We start from the raw sequence: 24,310 nt of genomic DNA, 5'->3' as shown, positions 1-24,310 counted from the left end.
AAAAATAATACCAATTGATTTTTGGTGTAACCAAAAATTAATACTTTACCGGTTGAGCTAAAAAATAGTAGAAATTATAATATAAATCATTTTGTCTTAACTTTAAGATAATTTGGAGTTGGAGAAACAACAGGCATGGTAAATAATTTCTCAACCTAGAATTCTAGATAATGAGGCCAAAAAATAATCACAACTCATCTACAACAATTCATGCACATAAAAATCAATCTAGATTCTAGCTTTAGGCTTTTCTTCAAAACAAAAACAAATAATTTTTCCCCGTTTAGATCCATCCTGTATAAATAAATTACACAACTACATATATAATATAAAATCTAAAACTTGAGCCATCTCTTCTCTTTTTCTCGGCTGACAACCGCACTTGATGCAGATGCATGAGTTGCCTCAGCCTCCGCTAAAGCTTTGCGAGTTTCATTTAACTTTCTCATGGCAGCTTCATAAACTACCTTTTCCTTTCTGTTTCTATTAACCATTTCTTCAAGCTTCTCAGCTCGCATCCTCAAGTCCTTCACCTCATCACCATAAGCAACCAGAGCCCGTCTATCTACTTTGTTCCCCTCCCCAGAACCTTTACCTTGCTGCTTCTTCGCTGACCTACCACTTAAAGCTTCATGATGCATTGCAAGTTGGTTATTGATAAGACTAAAGACATCAGGTTCCAATTCCTCCTCCTCTTTTGCTGCTCGAGCCAGTGCTGCAAACTTCTTCTCACGTTTTCTCTTTCCACCTCTGCTCCGCTTCTTCTCTTGCTTCTTGTTGGTCTCTTCACCTTCATGAGACTCAAGAGCATGGTCAAGAGATTGCTTCGGTGGAAGGACCTTCACAGTGACGGGATCCAACATTCCCTGCCCAGATACTCCTAAACCCATCCCTTCACGATAACCCATATTGGCCATCATCTTGGAAGCTATGCCCCTGGTGTGATTTTCCCACTTTGCAAATATCATAGTTCCTTTCTGGATGCCTCTTTGTTGGGTGGAGCTTTCAAGAAATCCTAAACCCTGTGAATCCTCATCTTCATAGTCACTAGAATCAAATTGTTCTGAGCCGGAATCACTCTCCTCTTCATCACTCACTTGGGCATTTTCAGATAATGTAATTGCATCCACCCCAAGCTTTGCACAGCTTCCATCGTCTCGGAAAACAACTTGCCCTACTCCAAGTTTATCATCCCACGATTCAAGTTCAGCTTCCCTCCAAATGCCAGATTTACTGTCTGATATTGCCCAAATGCTTGAACCCACTAGTGACTGGTCCCAAGTTGTTGGGATGTACTTCTTCAATGAGGACAATGGGACATCAACACCTGTACACATACAAACTCATGTGAGCTCTAACATGCTGGTAGTTAACATATAATTTAAAGACAACAATGACACTGTAGTTGTTTTATGGAGCATACAGGTTAGCTGCGTAGTAGATGTATAACAGACAAATTAAACTATGTAATATATATTTCATAAGTTCGTTAAAAAACACCAAAAGCAACGTTGCCATATGCAATTACCAACAGTTCTATCACAGTTGCCACATTTTTATTCTTTTTCTTTCTCTTTTTTCATTTTGATAATTTGATAGTTGGGAGAGGGGGGATTTGAACCCTGGACATCTCCGTTGGAAATAGCAGGAAGTGCCAATTGAGCTACAAGGCTCTTGACCTTATAGTGTCAGTGTCTTCTAAACATAACCCTTTTATTTTAAAAACCATATAACCAAATTTAAAATTTTAAAGAGACCCATACTTGATCTTCTACTAATGGTTGAATGCTTTTAAATTTCACAGCCCTGCCTATTCTTATTTTAGTGGGCCAAACAAAATACAAAAATTCGATAATTTCAAACCAAGTCCATTTATTTTTTCAAATTCCAGTGGGTGTAATTGCCCCTACTGGGCATAATGTAGCTTCTACCCTGCTGACTATATCCTCCCATTCATCTCATACCATGCATTGCCGAGAATGGTAAAAACAATGCAAAAATGAGTAGAATGAGAGATTTCAATTTGAATTGCAGGACTCCTGATCCATATAATAGAAGCAACCACAACATACCATGGGATAAGCGGCAGTTAGTACCAAATCGACACCGTTGCTGTAGAAAGAACTTGCACATCTGCACTTAGGTGGTCTAGCATCAGTATACTGACATGACAAATACCATGGGGTTTTACTCAGTATCTATGTGAATTAAATTCCAGTAATGGTTGCACTAATTGGTGCTTAACAAGCATTATATAAATCGCTTGTCTTAACAGCAAAAGCAAATCCGATTCAGTTAAGGCAGCTAATACTTACATATAAAATCTATAAATATTTATGTGTGTCTATGCGTTAGATTATGTTTAGCATGTACGTTAATGGTGCATAACAAGTATTAGGTAAATTGTTATCTCTTCTTTGTCAGAAAAAATAATCTTATTCACTAAGAAGAAAGATATATAATGATTCTTGGTATCTGTGTCTCTAGGCTCACAGGCGCGCACTCATATAAATGAGTACCTAAAACAAACTAGAAAATTTTCAGATGTACCTTCAGCACTCTTTCCCTAAAGCCTGCTTACATCAGGTTTGCCACAACCCCAAAGTTCCAAGCATAGAATGAATCATTCAATTATCTTGTTTCTGCGCATAAATCACTGAGTTCAACAAAGAGATGACAGTAAATTTCTTGGTAGAGTACCCATGACTAATGATATCTTGGATCTCTTCTTTTCCCCCCTTCCTAAAAATTGAAAGAGCACTAATATTTTTATTTAGTAGGATATCTTGTTTTGTATACTGAACACTAATAAAATAAGAGGGAGGAAGCTATAGCTTGATGCCAACAGAGGTTTTGTCAACAAAAGCTAATTTTATTCACTAAGAAGAAGGGCATGTAGTGCTTTATATATGTGTCTCTATGTACACACACACACACACACATATATATATATAGATATGCATATTGTAAACAAACTATAAAAATTTTCAGATGATTACCTTCAGCACTCTTTCCCTAAAACTAGCTTACATCAGGCTTGCAATGACCCCCAAAGTTCCAAGTAAGAATGGAATTGTTCAGTTATCTTGTTGTAGGGCATAAATCACTGAGTTCAAGAGTTCAACAAAAAGATGACAACAAATATCTGGGTAGAGTACTACACACAACTAATGATGTCCTGTATTTATTCTTTTTTCCCCCTTCTTAAAATTTGAAAGAGCACTAATATATATATATATATATATATTTTACATAAACAAAATCAGAAGGTGTTCCTCTTTCACCACCAAAGTTCAGGAAAAATGGATATCTCATGAGTAAAATGATACTCTCCTGAACCTTTGAAGCTTTAAGGAGAATACCACATGATGCTAATACTAAACCCAAATATCTTGTGGATAATTCTGCCTAATTGAACATGCAATCCACAAATTTTTTTAGGTCAATACCATACACAGCCGATGGGTCTTGAACCCACGACCTCATCCTCCACTTTGCTTTTACAATGAGAGGAGGTGCCATTTAAGCTAGAGCTCATTGGCACACAACACACATTTACATAGATAAAAACAAAATCACACAATATTTTTTCTCCAAATAAACAAAAAGAAAAATATACAATTTTGAAACAGCCATGCAAGAAAACAAATGACCAAAAAATTGTACATACCAACATATTTTCAGATATTGGAGTGAGGAAAGAAATCTTTGCTGAATCAGAATCATCCAATTCAACGATTTGACCATTATACCAACGGCCATCGCTGTGACGGAATCTACATTTTGATCCAACTACGTAACTTTGCTCCTCCAGCAGTTCCCGTTCAACATCTGCTGGATCAAGAGGCTCTACTTTAACATCCTCAGATTTATGATTGTAGCCATTTAGCACCGAATCAGCTTCTCGCAGTAATCGTGCACGCTTTAAGTGAAACAGCCCTTCCTCTGCATCTTTTATTACCTGAACAAGCTCTTCATAAACCTGAGACGATAAAACAGTAGCATTTATCAAGTTGCACGATCCATAATGATATTACACCTAATCATAGATTCTCAAGACATATAATATGCAAGAATTATAAGTAGATACAACTGCAAGTGTCTGTGTGTGTATATTCTGGAAATAAACAACCAACTTGATCTTTATCACCTACAATAGAACTTGGTTACTTGATCTAAGACTATCACGTGATTCCCTCTCGTTCCATAAAAAGGAATGTGCAATAACTATAACAGAAGGTACACAGATAGGGAACCATAAAGTCAACAAAAAAAAAAAAAAAAATCCTATTATATGTCCTGAACATCTTCCGTGTCCAAGGACTTAAAAGCCATCGTCAAAAAAAAAAAAAAAAAAAAAAAAAAAAAAAAAAAAACAAACCTGAAATTTCCAAACACAACTATCAGTTTAGGGAACCACTTGCTTACTAAAGGAAGAAAAGAATCTGACAAACATGGATTTATTTAAGCATTCCAAAACTGATTCAAGGGTGTTTTGACTTTTCCCTTTCCTAAAACAATACATATAACATCTTTGAAAAGATGATACTCTTTAGTTGGTGGGAACGATTAAGCAATAACAGCAAAACCGGCCTATAAAGAGGAAGGCAGCAGTGAACCAAAAAACAAAAAGATAAACAAAACTGGATTTTTTAAATCAATTACAAGTTCGGAATAACAAAGCTTCACAAGTTACATAAATCGACACATCTACTCTACAATAAGACCATTACCATTAGACCCGAGCAAAACAAGCCAGAAGCACAAAACCAATGCTGACATTAATGATTGTTCAAATCGAGAAACCAACAAAACTGTCCTCCCTTACTTAAAATTCCTATCTCCGGGTATTTCCTTAACTCTTACGAAAATGTCTACTCATTAATAGAATTGCTCGTTCAAGAAGATCAAAGACGGGGAATCAATGTTGGTAAATGATATCCATTCACATAGACTAATTCATATGCACCAAACACATCTTAAAGGACAGCATTATCCAGATCTCCTTATGAATTCTTAAGCACTAGCTAGCATGATAACATACAACAGAGGCTAAGAGTTTTGATTAATGCCTTATTTGCGCGATTGATTATTTGAACCTTTTTTTTTTCTAATACAAATGCAATATTATTTTATTTCATAAGTAATTAGTAGAATAAATGGAAAACCAATTACTCGAATATTGTGTGAAAACAAAACGAAGGCGTTTTGATTTACATACAGTGAGAAGCTCGGGATTGGCGGGGTCACAGGCTAGGGCTTCTTTGATAGCAGCAAGTGAGTCTCTTTGCTCTTGCAATTGAATCTCCAGCTGGTTCTCTAGAACTCTCTCTTCCTCGCTTCCCATTTTTTGTTCGATGTTTCGGTATCAGAGAAACAAAATTAAAGCATTAGGGCATGTATATGTATGCATATAACCTTCAACTTCAAGTGATCCCATTTTTCTTGTCTAAATAATAAGTAAGAAATACGAACAAAATTAGCATGAACCACCCAACTTGACAAAAGAAAAGTCATACGTGATGTTAAAACCGCACAATGTGAGGTTAGAATTGTCAAATATAAATAAAAAAAAAAAAAAAAGTAAGGGAACTACCAAATATGAGAAAAAATAGTTATCTGTGATGTTGGAACTGCACAATGTGAGGATAAAACCGTCAAGTATGAGAAAAAAGTAAGGAAATCACCCAATGTGACAAAAGAACTGTCATATATGATGTTGGAACCGTACAATGTGAGGATGAAACCGTCAAATGTGAGAAAAAAAAGTAAAGGAACCACCCAATGTGACAAAAGAACTGTCGTATGTGATGTTAAAACCGCACAATGTGAGGATGGAACCGTCAAATATGAGAAAAATGTAAGAAAACCACTAAATGTGAGAAAAGAACTGTCACATGTGATGTTAGAACTGCACAATGTAAGGATGGAACCGTCAAATGTGAGAAAAAAGTAACCTGGTGTAGCAGGTTATCTATTAGTAGGTACCGTACCCCCATTTTTTTGGAAGGGGTACCGTAGAATTACTCAAGTGTATATATATATATATATATATATATATAATCAAGGGGGTGTTTGGTAGAGTAGTTTGAGAAAGGTTATTTATAGTTTTTTGAAATACGTGTGGATGAAAAAGTGTGTAGAAATTTGTATAATGTTGTTTAAAATGTAAAGATGTGAGTTTGAAATGATAGACCAAACAAGCCCACTATTGTCATTTGTCTAAGCTAATTTCTAGTTCAGCAAAAAAAAAAAAAAAAAAAAAAAAAAAAAGAAGCTAATTTCTGGTAAGACCATTCATTACCAGCTTGATTTGGAAATAAAATAAAAGAAAAATGAGCCAAACTTAAGTTTAAGTTTAATCTCAATTATTGTTTCCCAAAAAAAAAAAAAAAAGTTTAATCTTGATTATTAAATATAATCTTAACTCAAATATGAAATATAAAAATGTGTTTGTGCCTTTGTGAACAACCTCACAAGTGTGAGGTTCTATTAAAATATATAATATTATATGCTTATATGTATAAATATTTAAAATATATTTATTGTGGGTCCCAACAATTTTTGGGCCAGCTCCATTTATTCGTTGGAGCCCAAAGGCCCAAGCCGAGGAAGGTTATGGCCCAGGCACTATAATGCAAGTACAAAATAGCATAGGGATACAGCCGAGGATGATTCAGTCCTCGGCCTGTTCGAAGTCTCCTCAGAAGAGGCCTGTTCGAAGTCTCCTCAGAAGAAAGGGCAAAAATGGTATAGAAACAACTTTGGAAAAAATCTAAAATATCTGTACCAATAGAAAGGGGTATGCTGGAAAGTGTAACGACCGGGAAAAGCTGCCCTTACTGCCATTCAATACTCTGCACCTGACAGAGCCATACTCTCCAGCTTTTTCAACCACCCCCAACCACTCCGGGTATGGGCTGATGGGACAAGTATCAGTCTTGAAATGTCGATCCTACACGTGGACGAAGGATAAAAAAACACAGGCTAGTATAAAAGGAAAAGTAAGTAACTCATAGAAGGGGCTAGGAAAAATGGCCAAAAACCAGAGCCTCCCAGCCCGCCTCCAGGAGAAAGACTCCAGGGGTAAAGACGACTTAATCATGTACGGATATCACGAAAAACCCACCACCTGGTGACCAAGGCCTAGCCTTTCAAACCCATGCTCTACAAATGATATTGTTTGAGCCTTTTTACAAGCGAGCCCAACACTGTTGTGGTTCGTTACGAATCGTGTCCTTACATTTATATTATATATATTTGAGATTAGAATAATTAGGTCTGTTAAACATTTCGTAAGTTAATCAAGCATTTTGTAAACAAGTTAAAGCTTATTTGGCAGGGAAATGAACAAAACTTGAATATGTAAGCTTATTTGGTATTGACCTCAATATCGATTTGTATTCCAAATAAAATTAAATGAACAATTTTTTTTATTTTTTTGCTGAATAAATACTTTATTTATAAGAAAAAACAAAAGATATACAATCCAAGGAGGGTCGTGACCATCTCTATCTAAAGCCTTAGCTAACATCAGTGACAAGTTAGAGATTAGAAATGGGAACTGGCCCACTCCAATTCAAAAGAGCAACCCATTGGGCTAGAAGGTGGGAGGTAACATTGTCGTCTCTACATATAAATGAAAATGATACATTATCAAAAGAATTGACTAGAAACAAAATATCCTCTAGAATTGCTTTAATTCTCTAGTGAGAGACAATTGCTTTGTTCTTCAATGGCTCAATGACATTTAGTGCATCTCCTTCAAGGATAATTCTCTTGAATCCTTCATTAGCCGCCTTTTTGATAGCTAACCAAGTTGCTTTGGCTTCTCCTAACAAAGGCTCTGTCTGATCCAACCGCACTGTCCATGCTGCAAGTAAATTTCCTCTTTGGTCTCTTGCCACCACTGCCACTAAAGATTTATCTTCCCTAATTGCTGCATCAAAATTCAATTTTATCCAATTTAAAGGTGGGGGAGTCCAGAATGAGTCTTTTGGGGGTTTTGATGATTGATTTCTCCACGCATTCTTGTGCTCTTCATATGATTTATTCACCTGCCTTGCCACCTTTTCTAGGCTTGTTTTGATTCCTTCCAGTCTAGCTTTGTTCCTTGTCATCCAAATTTGATCACATAAAATTGCTGCATATAATTGGAAGTCTTTAGCTTCTTCTCCCTCTAAACCCAAGCCATGCTTTGGGTTGATTATCATCTTCACCCAATCTGTTATAGACACATTGTGCATATGGCTCATATTTAATGGCCAAGGGCCTGTAAACCAAATTTGGGTAACCCAATCACATTGCAGAAAAATATGCTCCAAAGACTCAATGGCATTATTGAATAAATAACAATCTATCGAAGATAGAGAGAACTTGAAATTTAGGACTGAGGTTGTGGGCAGAATCTCCCAAGCCATCTTCCATGGCAAATTTTTGAGCCTAGCATGAATTTTTAGCTTCCACAACTCTTTCCAATATTTACTTTGCAGCAAAGGGTGAGGTGGATAATTGATAACAAGGCATTATATGTTGTCCTTACAGTGAATTCACCTGCGAGGTTAAGGCACTAGAAAACTCAGTCTTGTTGTGACAATTGGGTAAGGTGAATGGCCAGAATCTTGGTTACTGTATTTGGCTCAAATAACTCATGAAGTTTTCCTCTATCCCATTGTCCAATATCTTGATCAATCAACTCCGCCACCAGATGAGCTTCAAGACTAGCTCCATTTCTTCTTTGAGGGATTATATTTGTCTCATTTGGAATCCAGGGGTCTTTCCAAATCCAAGTATTCAAGCCATTCCCTATCATGTGGCACATCCCTTTCTTTACTACATCTCTGTATTCAAAGATGCTTTGGGCAGCCCATGATGCCCCTTTAGGTGAGGGCATTTTCATAAAGTTTCTATGCTTTACATATTTCTTTTTAAAAATCTGAACCCATAGTTTGTTAGCATTACTTGCTATTTCCCAAGTCATCTTTGCCACTAGAGCTTTGTTCATGTCTTCAGTTTTTTTTATACCCAACCCCCCAACACTTTTGGAGTGCATGTAGAATCCCAGCTTTTAAGACAACATCCCAACTTATTTTCATCTTTGAAACCCCACCAAAAATTTCTATTCACAGCATCAAGCTTATAACAAACTTGTTTAGGGAAGAGTAGAGATGAAGCTTGATAAGATGGGAGGGAGGAGGCCACTGATGTAATTAGAATGGTTTCGCCTGCTTGTGATAAAGTCTTCATCTTCCACCCTTGAAGTCTTTGTTTCACTTTATCAATAATTTCTCCAGCTGCAATCTTTCTATCTCTACCTGAGGCCATTGGGATGCCTAGGTATTTTTCTTTCCTATTTAAGGATTTTATTCCCATTGAGTTTGACAGGCGAGTTAGGTATTTTTCTTTCCTATTTGAGGATTTTATTCCCATTGAGTTTGACAGGCGAGTTCTTACACTTTGTTGCACATTCTTGCTAAAAATGATCACTGACTTTAACAGGTTAACTTTCTGCCCTGACCATCCAGCAAAAGTTTCAAGACAAGCTTTAATGGTCTCTATATTTTCCTCATTTGCTTGAGCAAATATGAACAAGTCATCTGCAAATTGAAGGTGGGTGATAGGCATCAGATCTGGTGCTAATTTATAGCCAATGATTTTGTTATTTGAAACTTCCCTCTCGATAAGCCTAGCTAGAACTTCTATTGCTAGGATAAACAGGAAGGGAGATAAGGGATCTCCTTGCCTTACTCCTTTGTTATGCTTGAAAAAGCTGAATGGACTGCCATTGATTAAAATTGAGAAAGAAGTTGTAGTTACACATTGCATAATCCACTGTATCTAGATGCTTGGAAAACCAAAGGCCCGAATAACTTTCTCTAAAAAGCACCATTCCAGCCTATCATAGGCCTTTTCCATGTCTATCTTCAACCCCAACCAACCTTTCTTACCTCTTTTCTTTCTCATGTCATGAAGGATTTCTTGTGTCAAAAACGTGTTCTCTTGAATTTTTCGGCCTGGAACAAACGTTGTTTGCCAAGGTGAAATCAATTTGGGGAGAATCTGCTTTAGCCTATTAGCCAGCAATTTAGAGATGATCTTATATAAGACATTGCACAAACTTATGGGCCTATATTGAGAGACTGTTGCAACATTACTCCCTTTAGGTATGAGAACTATAAAGGAGTGGTTTTGTTTCCTTCAACATGTACCCCCTTTGGAAAAAGGAAGTGATGTCTTCAATAACTTCACCCCCAATTATATTCCAATAACACTTAAAGAAATGTGCTGACATCCCATCGGGCTTTGGAGCTTTATTTGACCCAATACTGAAGACAACTTCCTTATTCTCCTCTGGCAAAGGAATTTTAGATAGCATCTCTATATCCTCATTAGAAAGGCTTGGAGTTATGAGATTCTCTAGGTTGTTGGGAATTGAGGGGTTAGAAGATGTAAAAAGGTTTGTAAAGAATTCTTCGAAGCATTTTCCAATTTCTTCTCTTTCTAAAACCCAAATGCCTTACTGGTTTTTTAGAAAATCAATCGCATTTCTTCTTTTTCTAATAATAGTTGTGAGATGAAAGAATTTGGTTTTCAAATCAGCTGCAGCAAGAAACTTGTTTCTAGACTTTTGTCTTCATAACATTTCTTCTCTTTGGAGCCATTCTTGGAGTTCCAAGTTAATATTAGCTTCTATATTTAGATTTTCCTGAGTTGGATCGTCATTCTGAATATTTTCCAATTGGTCCCAGCAATCCATGATTCTCTTCTATTCCCAAACCATTCTTTGTTCCATCTTTTGAATTCCTTCTTGATTTCTTTAATCTTCCTACATACTTTAAACAAAGGGGTACCATTCACATCAGACCTCCAAGGTTTTTCCACCACAAAGAAGCTTGTCTCTTCTCTGGTCTAGGTCTCTTCAAACTTAAATGGCTTTTTGGCATATCTTTGTTCACCCTCAGTGAATAAGACAATGGGAGAGTGATCTGAAGTTGAGGCAGGTAAATTATGAACTGCAGCTCTTGGAAGGATTAGCCTCCATCTTTCGTTTGCAAAAGCTATATCCAATCTTTCTTTGATATTTGCAAAACCTTCCCTTTTATTAGACCATGTATAAGGGTTACCTGAAAATTGGAGATCAATGAGCCCTTTCTTGTCTATCACCTCATTCGGGCCACCTCTAGAAGAATTTGACACTAGTTTATCGCCTTTTTTTTTAGTCTGGGAAAATACATGGTTGAAATCACCAATACACAGCCAACCCCCACTGAAAGCATCTCCCACCTTTTCAATTGCTTCCCAAAAAAGACCTCTGTTACTGTGATTTGGAGGACCATACACAAAAGAAATCAACCAAGGCTCATTCATTGGATCAAAAAAAATTAATCCATTAATTATATTACTAGATTTGAAAGTAATTTCTATATCCACTCCAATCTTCCATCCAACCACTAGTCCTCCTTTTTTCCCTCTCGAATCAACACACTCTATATTATAAAAACCCAATAACATCAACAAATCACTAATTTTACTGCTGGGAATTTTTGTTTCTGATAAGAAAATAATATCTGGACCAATATCCCTTATTAAGGCTCTGAGGGTTCTTTTTGCCGTAGCCCAAGCCAAGCTATGACAATTCCATGATAAAGTAATCATGGCAGAGTTGGGGGCATGTGTTGGCCCGCCTCTTCAGCCATTTTGGATGTAAGAGATTCATTGATATGTAAGCTCACAGATTTGATATATGTCACCTCTTGCAATGGGGAATTGGAAGCAAAGACTAATTGCTCTCTGGCTAATTCCTTGAGTCTTTTCTTTTTGTCCATCCTGGGCCTTCTTGAGATTTCTTTTAGAATTGGTTGGTGGGGCAGGTTGGACTGAGGCTGCAACTTTAAGAGAACAGAGCCCACCTTGGTCATTTTAAGGGCCCTTCTATTGAAAGTATTTTCCTCTTCATCAAACTTCCTTTTAGCACGTAGAGATTTCACTGTTGTATGATTGTTGTGGTTCTCTATAGAAGCCCACACAAATGAATCACCTAGGCCTGATTTTTCTCCTTCATTAGAGTATGCTATCCAAGACAACATATTATTATGGGCCTTTGAGAGCCAAATAAAGAGAGATGGGTCCATAAGGTTTTGGTCAGACAAGGTGTTTTGCAGAATATTATTGGGTGAGGTTGAGTCTTGGGTAAGTTTGGGTTCCTTGGGTATTGGTTCATGGTCAAGTTGAAGGTTTATCTCTTGGTTATCTGATGGGTTTATTGAGTTGGTTTTTTTCTTGGGAGATGGTGCATTGCTGGGATTGGACGGGTATGGTTAGGTTAGTTTCATCTTGTTGATCAGTTTCCATGGGTGTAAAGGTATTTGAGGCTGTGAGTAATAATGGTTGGTCAAAGATATTTTGGTTTTTGTTCTTTGGTTGTATGTCTAGTTGGCTTTGTGTGGGGGTATCTGCAAGCTTCTCTAAGCTTAGTTGCTTTGATGGGATGTGGGCTTCGAAATTTTCAAAGTTGGTCTGACAATTTCTGGAAACATCAACCTTAGCCAGAGGGGAAATAGCTGACCGTACCTTGGTACTTGCACAACTCTTGGGGCCATCAAGTTTCAGCTGCAAATGTCTTCCTCTTTCTTCTTCTTCTTCATCTTTGGTTTAATCAGTTTTATCTAAGAACTCCACCCACCGTGTGGTTCTTTTGTTCATTGTTTTTGCCTTCATCTAAGGCCCAAATCCAAATGGCTCCTTGAGATTTAATTGTTTCACAGAGTGATCTGCCCAAGAACATCTAGCTTTTAAATGCCCCAATCTATCACATTTAAAGCATATATCTACAAGTCTCTCATGTTTAAATTGAATCCACATATCCGATTGTGGCTTTCTGTCAAGGAAAAAACCACTCTAGAGGGGATCTTCCACTTTCAACTCCACTTTTACTCTTTGGAATTTGCTCATATATATTCCCCCATTACCAGTGAAGTCTACCTCTATTACTTATCCGACTAAAGCTCTAATCTCCTCTGCATTCTCCTCGGACATGTACTCAATGGGGAGATTATGAACCTGGATCCATATAGGAAACTCGAAAAATCCATGTCTTCAACAGCAAAATTCTGACGCCACATCTTGAGGATGAGCGGAAATCCTTCAATGTTTCAAGGTCCCAACTCTACGATTCTCTTCTTGTCTCCTTAACAAGCAAACTTAAACAAAAATATGTTCTCCTTGAGGTCCGCAATCTGTACACTTTTAGAAGTTTTCCATGCTTTTAATATGATGGCTTTGATCACATTTTTGTTAATGACTCTGTCTGATAAAGGCTTTCCCACCAAACCAGTGTTAACAAGCTCTTCTGTAGCCTTTTCACTGGCCTTTTACTTTATTGTCTTACCCGTGCATTTGAGTTTATTTGTTATTGTTTCCACCAGATCTATTTGTTTATCCATGGGTTTAGGTGTAAAGTGGCTAAAGGAGGGACCCCTAGACCACTTACAAAAGACAAAATCCATCGAATAGAGTTGAAAAGTGAAAATTAGGTTATTGGAGGACAACAAATTTAGAGAAGGAGACGGTAAAGTAACTATATAGTTAGTAGGGTCCGTTTACAAACTATATGTATTTTTAGCAACTCGAGCCTCAAAGACTCGATTTTGGACCCCTAAATCGAGCCTCTAAGACTCGATTTTCATGGGTTATTCCTGTTTGATGTGGCACTTTGTCCAGGTGGCGTCTACATGGAAATTGAGTCTCTAAGACTCGATTTCCAACCCAAAAATAAAATATTAATGACCCAAAATGCAGAAACAGCGGAACAAAACGCAGAAAGAAAGAAAAAAAAAAAGAAAGAGAAGAAGAAGAAGAAGAAGGAATGGAGATCAGCTCAAGCCGACCTAGGCCGTGCGCGACCAAGTCGCTGCGCGACCCAGGCCTCGCGTGACCAGGCCGCATCGCGACCCAGGCCGCGCGCGACCAGGTCGCGATGCGACCTGGGTCGCACGACTGTTTCTAGGTTTTTTTTTTTTTTTCTTTCTTCTCTGATGAACACATTCTTCTCTGATTTCTTTCTTTCTTTCTTCTCTGATGAACGCGTTGTTGTGGTTTTCTTTTCCTGCTGCCCTTATGGTTTTTTTTTTTTTTTTTTTTTTTTTTTTTTTTTTTTTTTTCGTTTTAAATGTAAATCGAGTCTTAGAAACTCGATTTTCATGTAGATGTCATGTGGAAAAAGTGTCGCATCAGACAGGAACAACCCATGAAAATTGAGACTTAGAGGCTCGATTTATGGCCCAAAATCGAGTCTCTGAGACTCAAGTTGTTAAAAATACATATAGTTTGTAAACGGACCCTACTAACTATATAGTTTGTTTTTTATGGGTAATTACCCATTTTCGCTCATGGGTTTAGGTGTAAAGTGGCTAAAGGAGGGGCCCTTAGACCACCTACAAAAGACAAAATCCATCGAATAGAGTTGAAAAGTGAAAATTAAGTTATTGGAGGACAACAAATTTAGAGAGGGAGACGGTAAAGTAACTATATTGGAGATTTGAAGTTTTAGATGGAGACATGGCTTAGGATGAAATTTTGAGTGAGGATAAAGGATATTGATTACAAAGAGTAGATGGAACTTAGGTAGAGAAGTGGATTGGGGTGGGAATTTGAGTGAGGATAAAAGAGATTGATTCTGAAAGAAGGGGATTAAGATTAGTAGCGAATAAAGTGCAACCTCATGCCAAAGCACAGGCTAGGGAACCCTATCACAATACAAGGAGAAAAAAGTTGCCTAAGCAACGAGCTAGCGACATATTTAATGAACAATTATAAACTTTTAATATAAGAGCATTCGCATTTAGGTGCTAAAACACACTAGATGATATTTTGGAACATGAAATACCAAAAAGAGGCCTCCATCCAATGTGTTTTTTACAAAATTTTTGCAATTTTTTTTAGCACTTGATGAAGTAAGGTGCCACTTAATTTTTAATCATTTATCTATCTTCTCTATTGGTTAATTTATATTATTAAAATGGTCTAAATTAAAAATTAAGAGATGTATATTTTTAATATGAGATTATATATATATATATATATATATATATATTCTAGTCTAATTTAAGTGTTTCTCCTAGAGACTTGAACAACCTTGGACCCTAACCTTTTCGTCCCATCCCCACAAGAACTTGTACTTGTAGAGTAACCATTACTCCAAAGGTGCACAATAGTAAAAAGCAAAAAAAAAAAAAAAAAAAAAAAATGTAAATGTAGGGTAAATTGTAAAATGGTATGCTAAAATAGATTTTTGGGTACTAAAATGATAATTTTTTTTAAGCACCCCTGGTGGGAACCAATGGTGGCTCAAAGATTTTTTGTTTAAGAGTAATCACTGAAAAACTTAAATCATACAAAATCTAATAAGAAGATAACTTGAATCTATTGTCACACAAATATATATATACACACAAATACATGAAGTATTACAATTTATTTCTACTAACAAAAAGAAAAAAAAAATACTAATAAGAGATAATGTGGAAATTGAGAATGCTCGGATGGGAGTAATAAAGTAAGAGAGAATTGAAATGACGAGAGAGAGAGAGAGATGAATGATATTTGCTTCAACTGTAAGTTGAGTCGCTAATGAAAATGAAATTATTGCGATTGTAAAACCAAAGAGCATAATTGCCGACACTGCCAAAGAAAACTCGTGTTCACAATACTTCTTTCGGTTTCCTTTTTAAGGAAAAAAAATTAAATTATAAATTATTTTTATGCAATGAGTTGAATGAATTATGAATTTGAATGATTAGGAATTTTTATTTTTATTTTTTGTTTTTGAATATGCTTTTTTTGAATAATTTGTTCACTTGTCATTATCCGGTCTAGTCTTGTTTGAGTTATGTTGGAGCATTTTAATATTAATTAATTAAAATGAATAAATATTATAATATAAATGTAAATATGTGAGAGTGAATATAGAAGATGAGAAGTTAGTGAAAATATTTAATCCCACATTGAAAAGGAGAGACTATTTTATTCTTTTTAATTGTGGTGATTAATGGACAAATATGAATTAAATCAGATATTGAGCTAAATACGTGCGCAAGGAGGAGGTGAAGGGTGGAGGTGTCAAAAATGGAAATATTGTATTTGCACCAACAAGTTATTTGGGCTAAATTTTTATTATTGTTATTTAAGGGGTTAAGGGTTATGTTTAAGGGGCCATAAATATTTTTGAAATAATGGGACACTTATACAATATTTTCACAACAAATTTTATGCGACGACTTGTTATTGGTAAGTTAAAAAGTGATATCAATATTTGTTCCAAATTAGAATTAATAACACCTTATCACATAAAATTTGTAGTGAAATAATGTGAAAAATATTGTAAACGTAGAATTACTCATATTTTTGTTAAACTAAAATTATTGTGATTCTCAATTTTTTTTTTTTTTTTTTTGAGAAAGTTGTGATTCTTAAATTAAGGTATTCAACACTTTTATTAGGTGGTTAAAATATATTATAATAAAATGTATATATATATATTTTTTTGCAAGTATATATGTACAATTTAATTTTTTGCAAAGTCAGGTAAGCCGGAGTAATCTTTACTTCTTTTATTTGCACTTTAATTTATGTTAGTGGCTCACACGTGCGAGGTATTCCAGGCTGAAATAGAAGGAAAAAAAAAAGTCGTATATGAAATGAAACGACTTGTAGCATAGTTATTGGTTTTTTCGTTGAGCATGTTTTGTTCTTATAAGCTCTAGGGCCCTCCAAAAATCAAAAGCCAAGGCACAGGCGGGGAATTTCATCATTTCATAATTTTTTTCATTCGTATCCTATCCATCAGAGAGAGTGAAAGGAAACCTAGAGAGAGTGAGCGAGAATGGGGCACACTATTAATATTGAACACCATCAAGCAACAGATGGGTTGGTGAATCTGTTCACAAAGGCGAGTCATGATCTCACAGTGGTTCAGCACAGGCTCGAAAAGGAGTTTCAACAAGTCTACCCTGACAACGTAAATGCTTCTTTCCCTCTCTCTCTCTCTCTTTATTTCTAAACTCTGTTTTGTTCTCTCAAAACTACTCTGAGAGTGTAAGATTAAATAATTGAGAAACTAAATAGTGGGTACTGAGTTGTGAATTTCACACTCAATTTTGCTTAGAAGCATATTGCCATGTCTTTCAAAATTTTTTTTTTCCAATCTAAATTTACTGTCTAAAGCTGAGTTTCATATTGTTTTAAGTGTAATTTTTATTTATCATATGTGTATTTTGGTCTGGTTAATTGGAAATGAAACAAAGTGATACTATCATTAGAGCAACACTTTACTTTTGTTTTTGGGAAATATTCAAATATGAAATTGCTTTGCATGATTTGAAAATTTTGTAATTCTGTCTACAGGCAAACCCGATGAAGTTGGTGTCTAGGATAAAGAAAGTACAGGAAGATCTGTTGATCTTGAAAGAGCAGTGTCGCGAGCTTCTAACAGCCAAACAGGTACTGAAAGGATTTATAATCTTGTATCTCGCATATCATTTCATTCTGATTTATGGAAAATGAGAAATAAAGGACCCATTATATGAATCAATTAGTGGGGATTCTTGATCTATGGTTTTCGAAGTGATGAAGAGATATCTGATACAAGATAAGAAAAGAGAAGGGGTTTTATTTTTGATATATATATATTTTTTTAAAGTATTGGTTTTCTGAAGTTGATCTTGCTTACTGATTTAATTTTCAGGACTTAATTGATAAGGCTCGGACCACTCTTGTTGGGAACAGAACTTTGCTACAGCAGATGCAAGCATCTGTGGGCATCCCCCTTGTCAGCAATTCTGATGATCCTGCATTTGCTAATTTCAACCAGGTAATTTCTGATCCTGCAGTATATTTGGGTGAACTGCACTTGCTTAAAATAATGGAGTCCTTTATGGTAGAAATCAGCTACTCACCTACAAACGGTTGAAACGAGCTAAACTTAATTGAAAGAGATCGAAACTTATATGCTGGAACATATGACCTTTGACTGGAAAAATATAGCCTGGTACCTTTTGGTTGTCACTTAAAAATTGAATGGCCCCATTGTATTTAACATTACATTTGGATTGCTATTTTTTATTTTTTAGTAATTTAACTCATTGAGGGAAAAGACTATCTCATGTATATAATAGTTATACAAATTGCATTAAGACTTAAGTAAAAAGATTTACAAGCAAACGAAAGAGACTCAATGAACTCTATAATGGAAGCACTTTTACCAAGTCAATGCAATAAACCACTTAAGTATTGATCTAATGAAAGATTGGCTTCCACATCTTCAAAAGTGCTACAATTCACTTTCCCCTGGCCTCCACAATGTTCATATTAGGCATAAGGGGGAAAATTTTAGACAATAGGTCAAGTACCCACTTCAACATCACCGATTGAACCCCAAAATACACAAAAAACAAAGCTCTACAAAGCATGTGCAAGATCACAATGAAACAACAAATGATCTACAATTGCCCTATTGCTCATACACATATAACACTGATCTACTAGCGTGATTCCTTTCTTCATGATACTATCATTAGTCAAAATCACTCAAGCTGCTGTCCACACAAAGAATGCATTTATGCAACTTGCTTTAAAGCCTTGGCACATCAAATGCTTTTCCATGGAAAATAATTTCAGTTGGGGCTTACAAAATAGCATAGTATGAACAAGCATCAAACTTTCCATTACCAATAATTGGTGCATTGGAGGAAAATGGTTTGAGCCTAGAATCAACCGGCTACAATTCCCTGTATTAAAATGTCCCTAATATCTATGTCATGATTCATTTTAGGAAATTAATGAAATAAATGAAGCTTTTAGGGACTTTCAAACTTATAAGATTCATGGAATTCTTTGAAGAAGGCCATAATATTAGCTTTAACCACCTGCCAGCAATGATGAAACTTGAAAGAGGACCATAGTGAAACCATCTGATCCTAAAGCTTCATCACCTCTCAACTCCTTTGGTGCTTGAATGAGCTTCCTATCAGACTCCCTTTCCAACAACTTTTCATTCTCATCAATTGTAGAAAAATCCAACCCATCCACCATTGTTTATAGAACCTAACAACCTGATCTCTTGTCCTTGAATCCTCCCTCACAAGACATTCCATCCACCTCCAAAAATCCAATGCGATTAGTATGTCTGAGAATTAGCCAGCTTGTGAGAAACTTCTACTATGCAAATTCACCAAATGCCATTATTGTCCAATATGGAAAATTCAACAACTTCTAGTATTTTTTAATATTCTATCACATTCATCATTTGAAATTTCAGTACATTTTACAAAGTAGGGAAATGTGATATCTATGCAATCTCCAAATATATCTCTTTTTTGTCCTCTTTACTCTAATCTTATGTTGATGCTCATTTTTGTGTTATGGACTCATCAATAAACTTAAATGCAATTTCAAACTTTTTGCTCAATTAAATTATCAACTTGAAAGAAAATCAATGAAAATTCAGTCTCCCCATCTTCAAAGCAACCTAATGGAGCACCATAGAATCTTTCTTTTCAACATTAAAGTTGTTAAATTATTGACTGTAAGGTTGCACTTATGAACCTGCACCTCCACCCCCACCACACCCCCCCCCCCCCCCTCCCCCCCAAAAAAAAAAGACCTATTATTTGGAAGGTTGTGTATTTTCCATGTGGTGTCTGGAGTGTTTGCACCACTTGCCAGCAAGCAACCAAGATTGAACACACGGTGAGGCTTTTTTTAAGTAAACACCCATGCAAGGATGTTTGGGTAGCTTTCATCATGCTGATAAAACCTATATAAATGAGCCTTGTTACTCTCAGTCACTTATCTTCATTGAGACTCAGCTCATCCATGCACAAAGCGTTGGAATGCAATCTCATCACTCTTTTGATCTTTGACTTTGGCAGATTGTTGATGAGTGGGCGGTTCAAGTCAGATCAAGGACAGGTAAGGCTTTGTAACTGCACTTAATTTTAGAATTTCTACAAATTATACTAACAGGAGCTTATGCCTATTTTCTTTAGTGTTGAACTTCATGCTCCATCATTTGTGATGAAAAGGGTATATTTTAGAGAAAAAAAAAGTGTGTGAAGTCAAGTATTTAGATGTAAATTTCAGGAAAATAAAAGTATGTTAGGAAGTTTATTCTTAGCTGTACAAATTTCTATTCTGGTGGACTCAAGTAATGAACCAGAAATGTGTCAATAATGGATTGTGCAGGATCTGGGAGTCAAAAGTGATTTGGCTATTCTGTTAATTATATATTTTATCATGCTTTGGTCCTCATTCCTGTCATTTACCTTTTATTCAAGCCAATTTACCTCTAAAATTGAGACATAAACACGAGCATGGGAAAAAGATGGAGCAGATGAGAGGGAAGTGGGTGGTTAATGGGTAGGTAGAACTTGTTAATGACCTCTTAAGTTACAAACATATTTGTCTTGAGGCCAGAATTTTATGTTGTATTTAACATCGTAATAGGATGCTTTTAAATTAGCATGCATTTGAGAGCTAGGGACTGTCAGGCAAGGGTTCAATCTTGCTATTGTGAGCTATTGTTGTGAGAGTTGGATGTAAAAGGCAATGTCTCTGTTAGGAATATGTGCCTTTTCATTTGGTGCAAAAGCTAATGTCATTTGGTTCAATGAGTTGCTCTTGCTGACGACACTGCATAACTAACTAACAAATAAGTGTTTTTAAGAGTATATATTGAGAGAGATTTATTGTTATTGATGCAGGTGATGAGAAGCTTGGATCGGATTCTCAGGATATTAATGAATTACTTTTCTCAGCTATAGTTTAAAGCAACTGAACATCATGAAATAGTTTGGGTGTCAAGCATGATAGTTCAATCTCCAGATTCCTGAAGATTATGAAATTAAGACACAATAAGTTAGATGTTATAGTGTGTCTGAGAACTTTTGTGCACATTAGGTTTCTTGGTTTTGTTCAACTGAGTTGAATTCATGTAAATATTGGATTATTGGATGATAATGTATTGTACTTAAAATTTAACTTGTGCTAAAAATATAACTTGTCAAGAACCGACTGTTTGAGCGCTGTGGGTTGCTGTACATTGCTATTTTCTGAGCAATGCCCAGCCATAACCCGAACTTAATCAAGGCCTTGTTGAACTTAATCCTTCAATAGTGGTTAGTTAATAAGGTGAAGAGAATGGGTTTGCTTTCAATTATTTGATAGATGTTCATATTAGTTCCGTCCTTATCCTTATCTCTACCATGTCAGTAAAGCTTTTCCTTTACTTGTTGATAGCGGAAATGAAGAATATTGGAAACAAAAGTTCATTATTTGCGTACCTTTCGTTAATCAACTCACAAATAAATATGATTTTTCTAAGTGTTTTACATTGTTTTATAGTATCTATCATGAACATTTAATTGATGGGACTTACGTAATGGACGCAATATTCACAACATGTATTTTTTGTTTTTGTTTGTTTCCGATGAAAAACTTTTTTTTAACTTTATATAAAAATAGTTTTATGTGTTTTCTTATCTTTGCTAATAGTTATACCAATTACCAAGAGTCAAAGCTCTTTGTTATGGACTAAACCAACCCACTATAGTTATTACTTATTTAGGTTCAACTGGCCTAAATATTCATATTCTTATAGCATTTACATCTCAAAATTTTATTTCATCCTATTTTATCATCTAAAAAAGTTACTTTATTAATTATACTATATCATTTTATAATACTTTCAGCATCTCAACTTTTATTTTACAATACAACACATTAAAATAATATTTTTATACAATAAAATAATATATCTCAAAACCCAAATAAAAACAAAAATCCAAAACTCAAAAACCCGATGAGAGAGAGAGAGGAATTGATAAAGTAAGTGAATAAAATATTATTATTATTATTATTTTTTGAATTGAGCTACAATGCAATTCTAATTTTTTTGCAATAATTAGTTTTTACAAGTCCAGATATATGGGGGGGTTTTGGGCATTTATATTAAATTTTCCCTGTCATATGTCATATGACATTCTCAATATGAATGCTCTAAAGGTTCCAAGGAAAAAACCATTTATAGTCAACTTGACATGAGAATCTGGTGGAAAAGACCCATCAATAGTGTCCAAGAGAATATGAATGCGAACTTGGTTAATTTTGAAAACTGAATTCGTCACTAGAAAGGTAGACATGCTACATAAAGAGTGATCTACACAAGAATTTGGGTTTGTCTCGACTCTTTTTTAGTCGGTGATGAATACAGTATTCGTGTGTGAAATGGAAAAAAAAAAGTAGGCACTTTTTACTTTTTACACACATCCATCACTGATTCACTGTCCACATGAGAAACATACAAACATGAAATGATACCCATAATCCTCACTTGTCGATGAATGAAAAATGCTTCACTCCGGCATCAGTGGAGGCTTTTTGATATAATTGTCAAGATTCGTCTAAAAAACTTCTACTTGGTATAGAGTCACCTCTTGTCCTGCTCGCAACAGTCGAGGAAATTGGTAATGAAAAAAAAAATTAATGCCAATTTTAGTCCTATTGAAAATACTTTTTTTTTTCTTTTTTTCTTCCGATAATTTAATAGTTACATCAAGAGAGGGAAGATTTAAATCTCAGTAGTCTTTATTAAAAACACTAATTAGTTGAGCTCCAAGATTCTTTGCTTGAAAACTCTTTCTTTAAGGTGATAATTGTGGCTCAACAAAATTTATTACTGAATTAAGAGCAATTCATCTCCAAGTCTATTTGGTATTCTAAATGCTGAATTTCATGCAGTCAGAAACTCAGAATTGCATTTGCTGGGCTCTTATTTTAGCTCATTTCAGAATTTATTGTGCCAAAAACAGACTCAATTCAGTCTTCTTTTGTTGTTGAATTTTAACGAATAACATCAAATCTTAATCTACATATAATTATGACAAGTTGGTAAGAGATCTAGGATTTGATTCCTGCCTACGCTAAAAATCAATTGGTGTCTTGGTCTAATGATAAATAGCAATTATCAATAGCGGACGCTATAGATTTAAACTATTTCTAAAAAATATATATAATGATGACAAGTTTACTGATAAATAATATTTTGACAAGTTGCTGCCAAGCATTCTAAAGCATGCTGAATACGGAATCGTGTTGAATAGATAGAGATGGCAATTGAAAAACAATCCTCAAATTGTGCGTATAACATCAGAGATTGCAATTTTATCTGTCAAGAGACAAAATGGGTAGAAAATTAGAAATTGAGCACCAATGAATCTTTAGGTGGTCCAATTCTTTCTGACATTGGCAATGATTTGTCGAATATTAACTTATGCCGCCACTTGGAATTTTTTCTTTCACAAATGTGAAGTGGTTCTAGCTTTCGTTGAAAATGCTTTCATCACTCATCTATATGCTCAAATCCACTATCTTTGAACATATTTCAAAGGCTTATAATAACAAAACGAATTTCTTTTTCTAGTGACCATTTGAAAGAATATGTGCAATAACCCTAACCCTTGAAAATGAGTTGACAATCATGGCTGTTTCTTTTTCTGTGCAAGCTCATAAGAACAGCTTGACCTTTCGTGCATTGGAAGAAAATCCCTTTTTTTCTTTTTCCTCTTCTTTTCGGGGAGACATATCCTTAACTTAGATTAGAGGATTTATCTTATCTTGTCTAGAGTAATAATGGGGGAAAAAAAGAAGATCAACTAGGTTAAATTCTGTGTTGCTTGAAGGACATGTCAAAAGTAGGTTGGGCTAAGCATCAATCAAAAAATCTTCACGCTCAAATGTGCCCTTTTCACTATATATAGGACAAAACTTATATATAGTATTTTAGGTGCTGTTCTTTATGTTCTCTTTTTAAGATAATTATTGAAAAATTCTACACTCAAACACATTCATTGCAAAATATTAATTCCATACAAAGTTACTAAATTGTGTAATATTGCTTAAAATTACACTAGATATAACTTAATCATATATTAACACTAAATTTGATATGCGTGTTAAAAAAAAAAATCTAATATTGAGATTTTAAAATTATATATCAAATAAAAAGTTATTGAATGATGTAGATTAGAAAAAAAAAAAAAAAAAAAACTACACTAGATATAAATATAAGTTGATCTTATCACTATATATATTTACATTTACAGTTAAAATATAATTTGGTCTTATCTCTCCACATACACAAGTCCACAGATAGATAGAAATACTCAAAGGATTTGCAAGAATAAATAAGCTTAAGTATTGAAAAACAAAAGACAAATATTACTATACCATTTAAATGGATCAATATGATATGATTGGA

General features: G+C 35.1%; 2 protein-coding genes across 2 annotated transcripts; one reads left to right on the top strand and one right to left on the bottom strand.

Moving 5' to 3' along the window:
- Nucleotides 1–211: 211 nt before the first annotated feature.
- Nucleotides 212–5,465, bottom strand: LOC126712779 (zinc finger CCCH domain-containing protein 22). Its single transcript, XM_050412237.1, has 4 exons — nucleotides 5,222–5,465; nucleotides 3,671–3,982; nucleotides 2,073–2,133; nucleotides 212–1,327 (listed from the first exon to the last, which is right to left on the bottom strand). Exons 1-4 carry the CDS (start codon nucleotides 5,345–5,347, stop codon nucleotides 336–338), a joined length of 1,491 nt encoding a protein of 496 aa, XP_050268194.1. The 5' UTR covers nucleotides 5,348–5,465; the 3' UTR covers nucleotides 212–335.
- Nucleotides 5,466–16,786: 11,321 nt separating this feature from the next.
- LOC126712778 (uncharacterized) lies at nucleotides 16,787–21,033 on the top strand. Its single transcript, XM_050412236.1, has 5 exons — nucleotides 16,787–17,014; nucleotides 17,401–17,496; nucleotides 17,741–17,866; nucleotides 19,926–19,965; nucleotides 20,757–21,033. The coding sequence occupies exons 1-5, from the start codon at nucleotides 16,880–16,882 to the stop codon at nucleotides 20,819–20,821; spliced, it is 462 nt and encodes a 153-aa protein (XP_050268193.1). The 5' UTR covers nucleotides 16,787–16,879; the 3' UTR covers nucleotides 20,822–21,033.
- The last annotated feature ends 3,277 nt before the right edge of the window (nucleotides 21,034–24,310 follow it).

This window comes from Quercus robur, chromosome 2 (genome assembly GCF_932294415.1).
Source record: "Quercus robur chromosome 2, dhQueRobu3.1, whole genome shotgun sequence".
NCBI classification, from domain to species: Eukaryota; Viridiplantae; Streptophyta; class Magnoliopsida; order Fagales; family Fagaceae; genus Quercus; species Quercus robur.
This window is presented reverse-complemented; position numbering and strand designations above follow the sequence as displayed.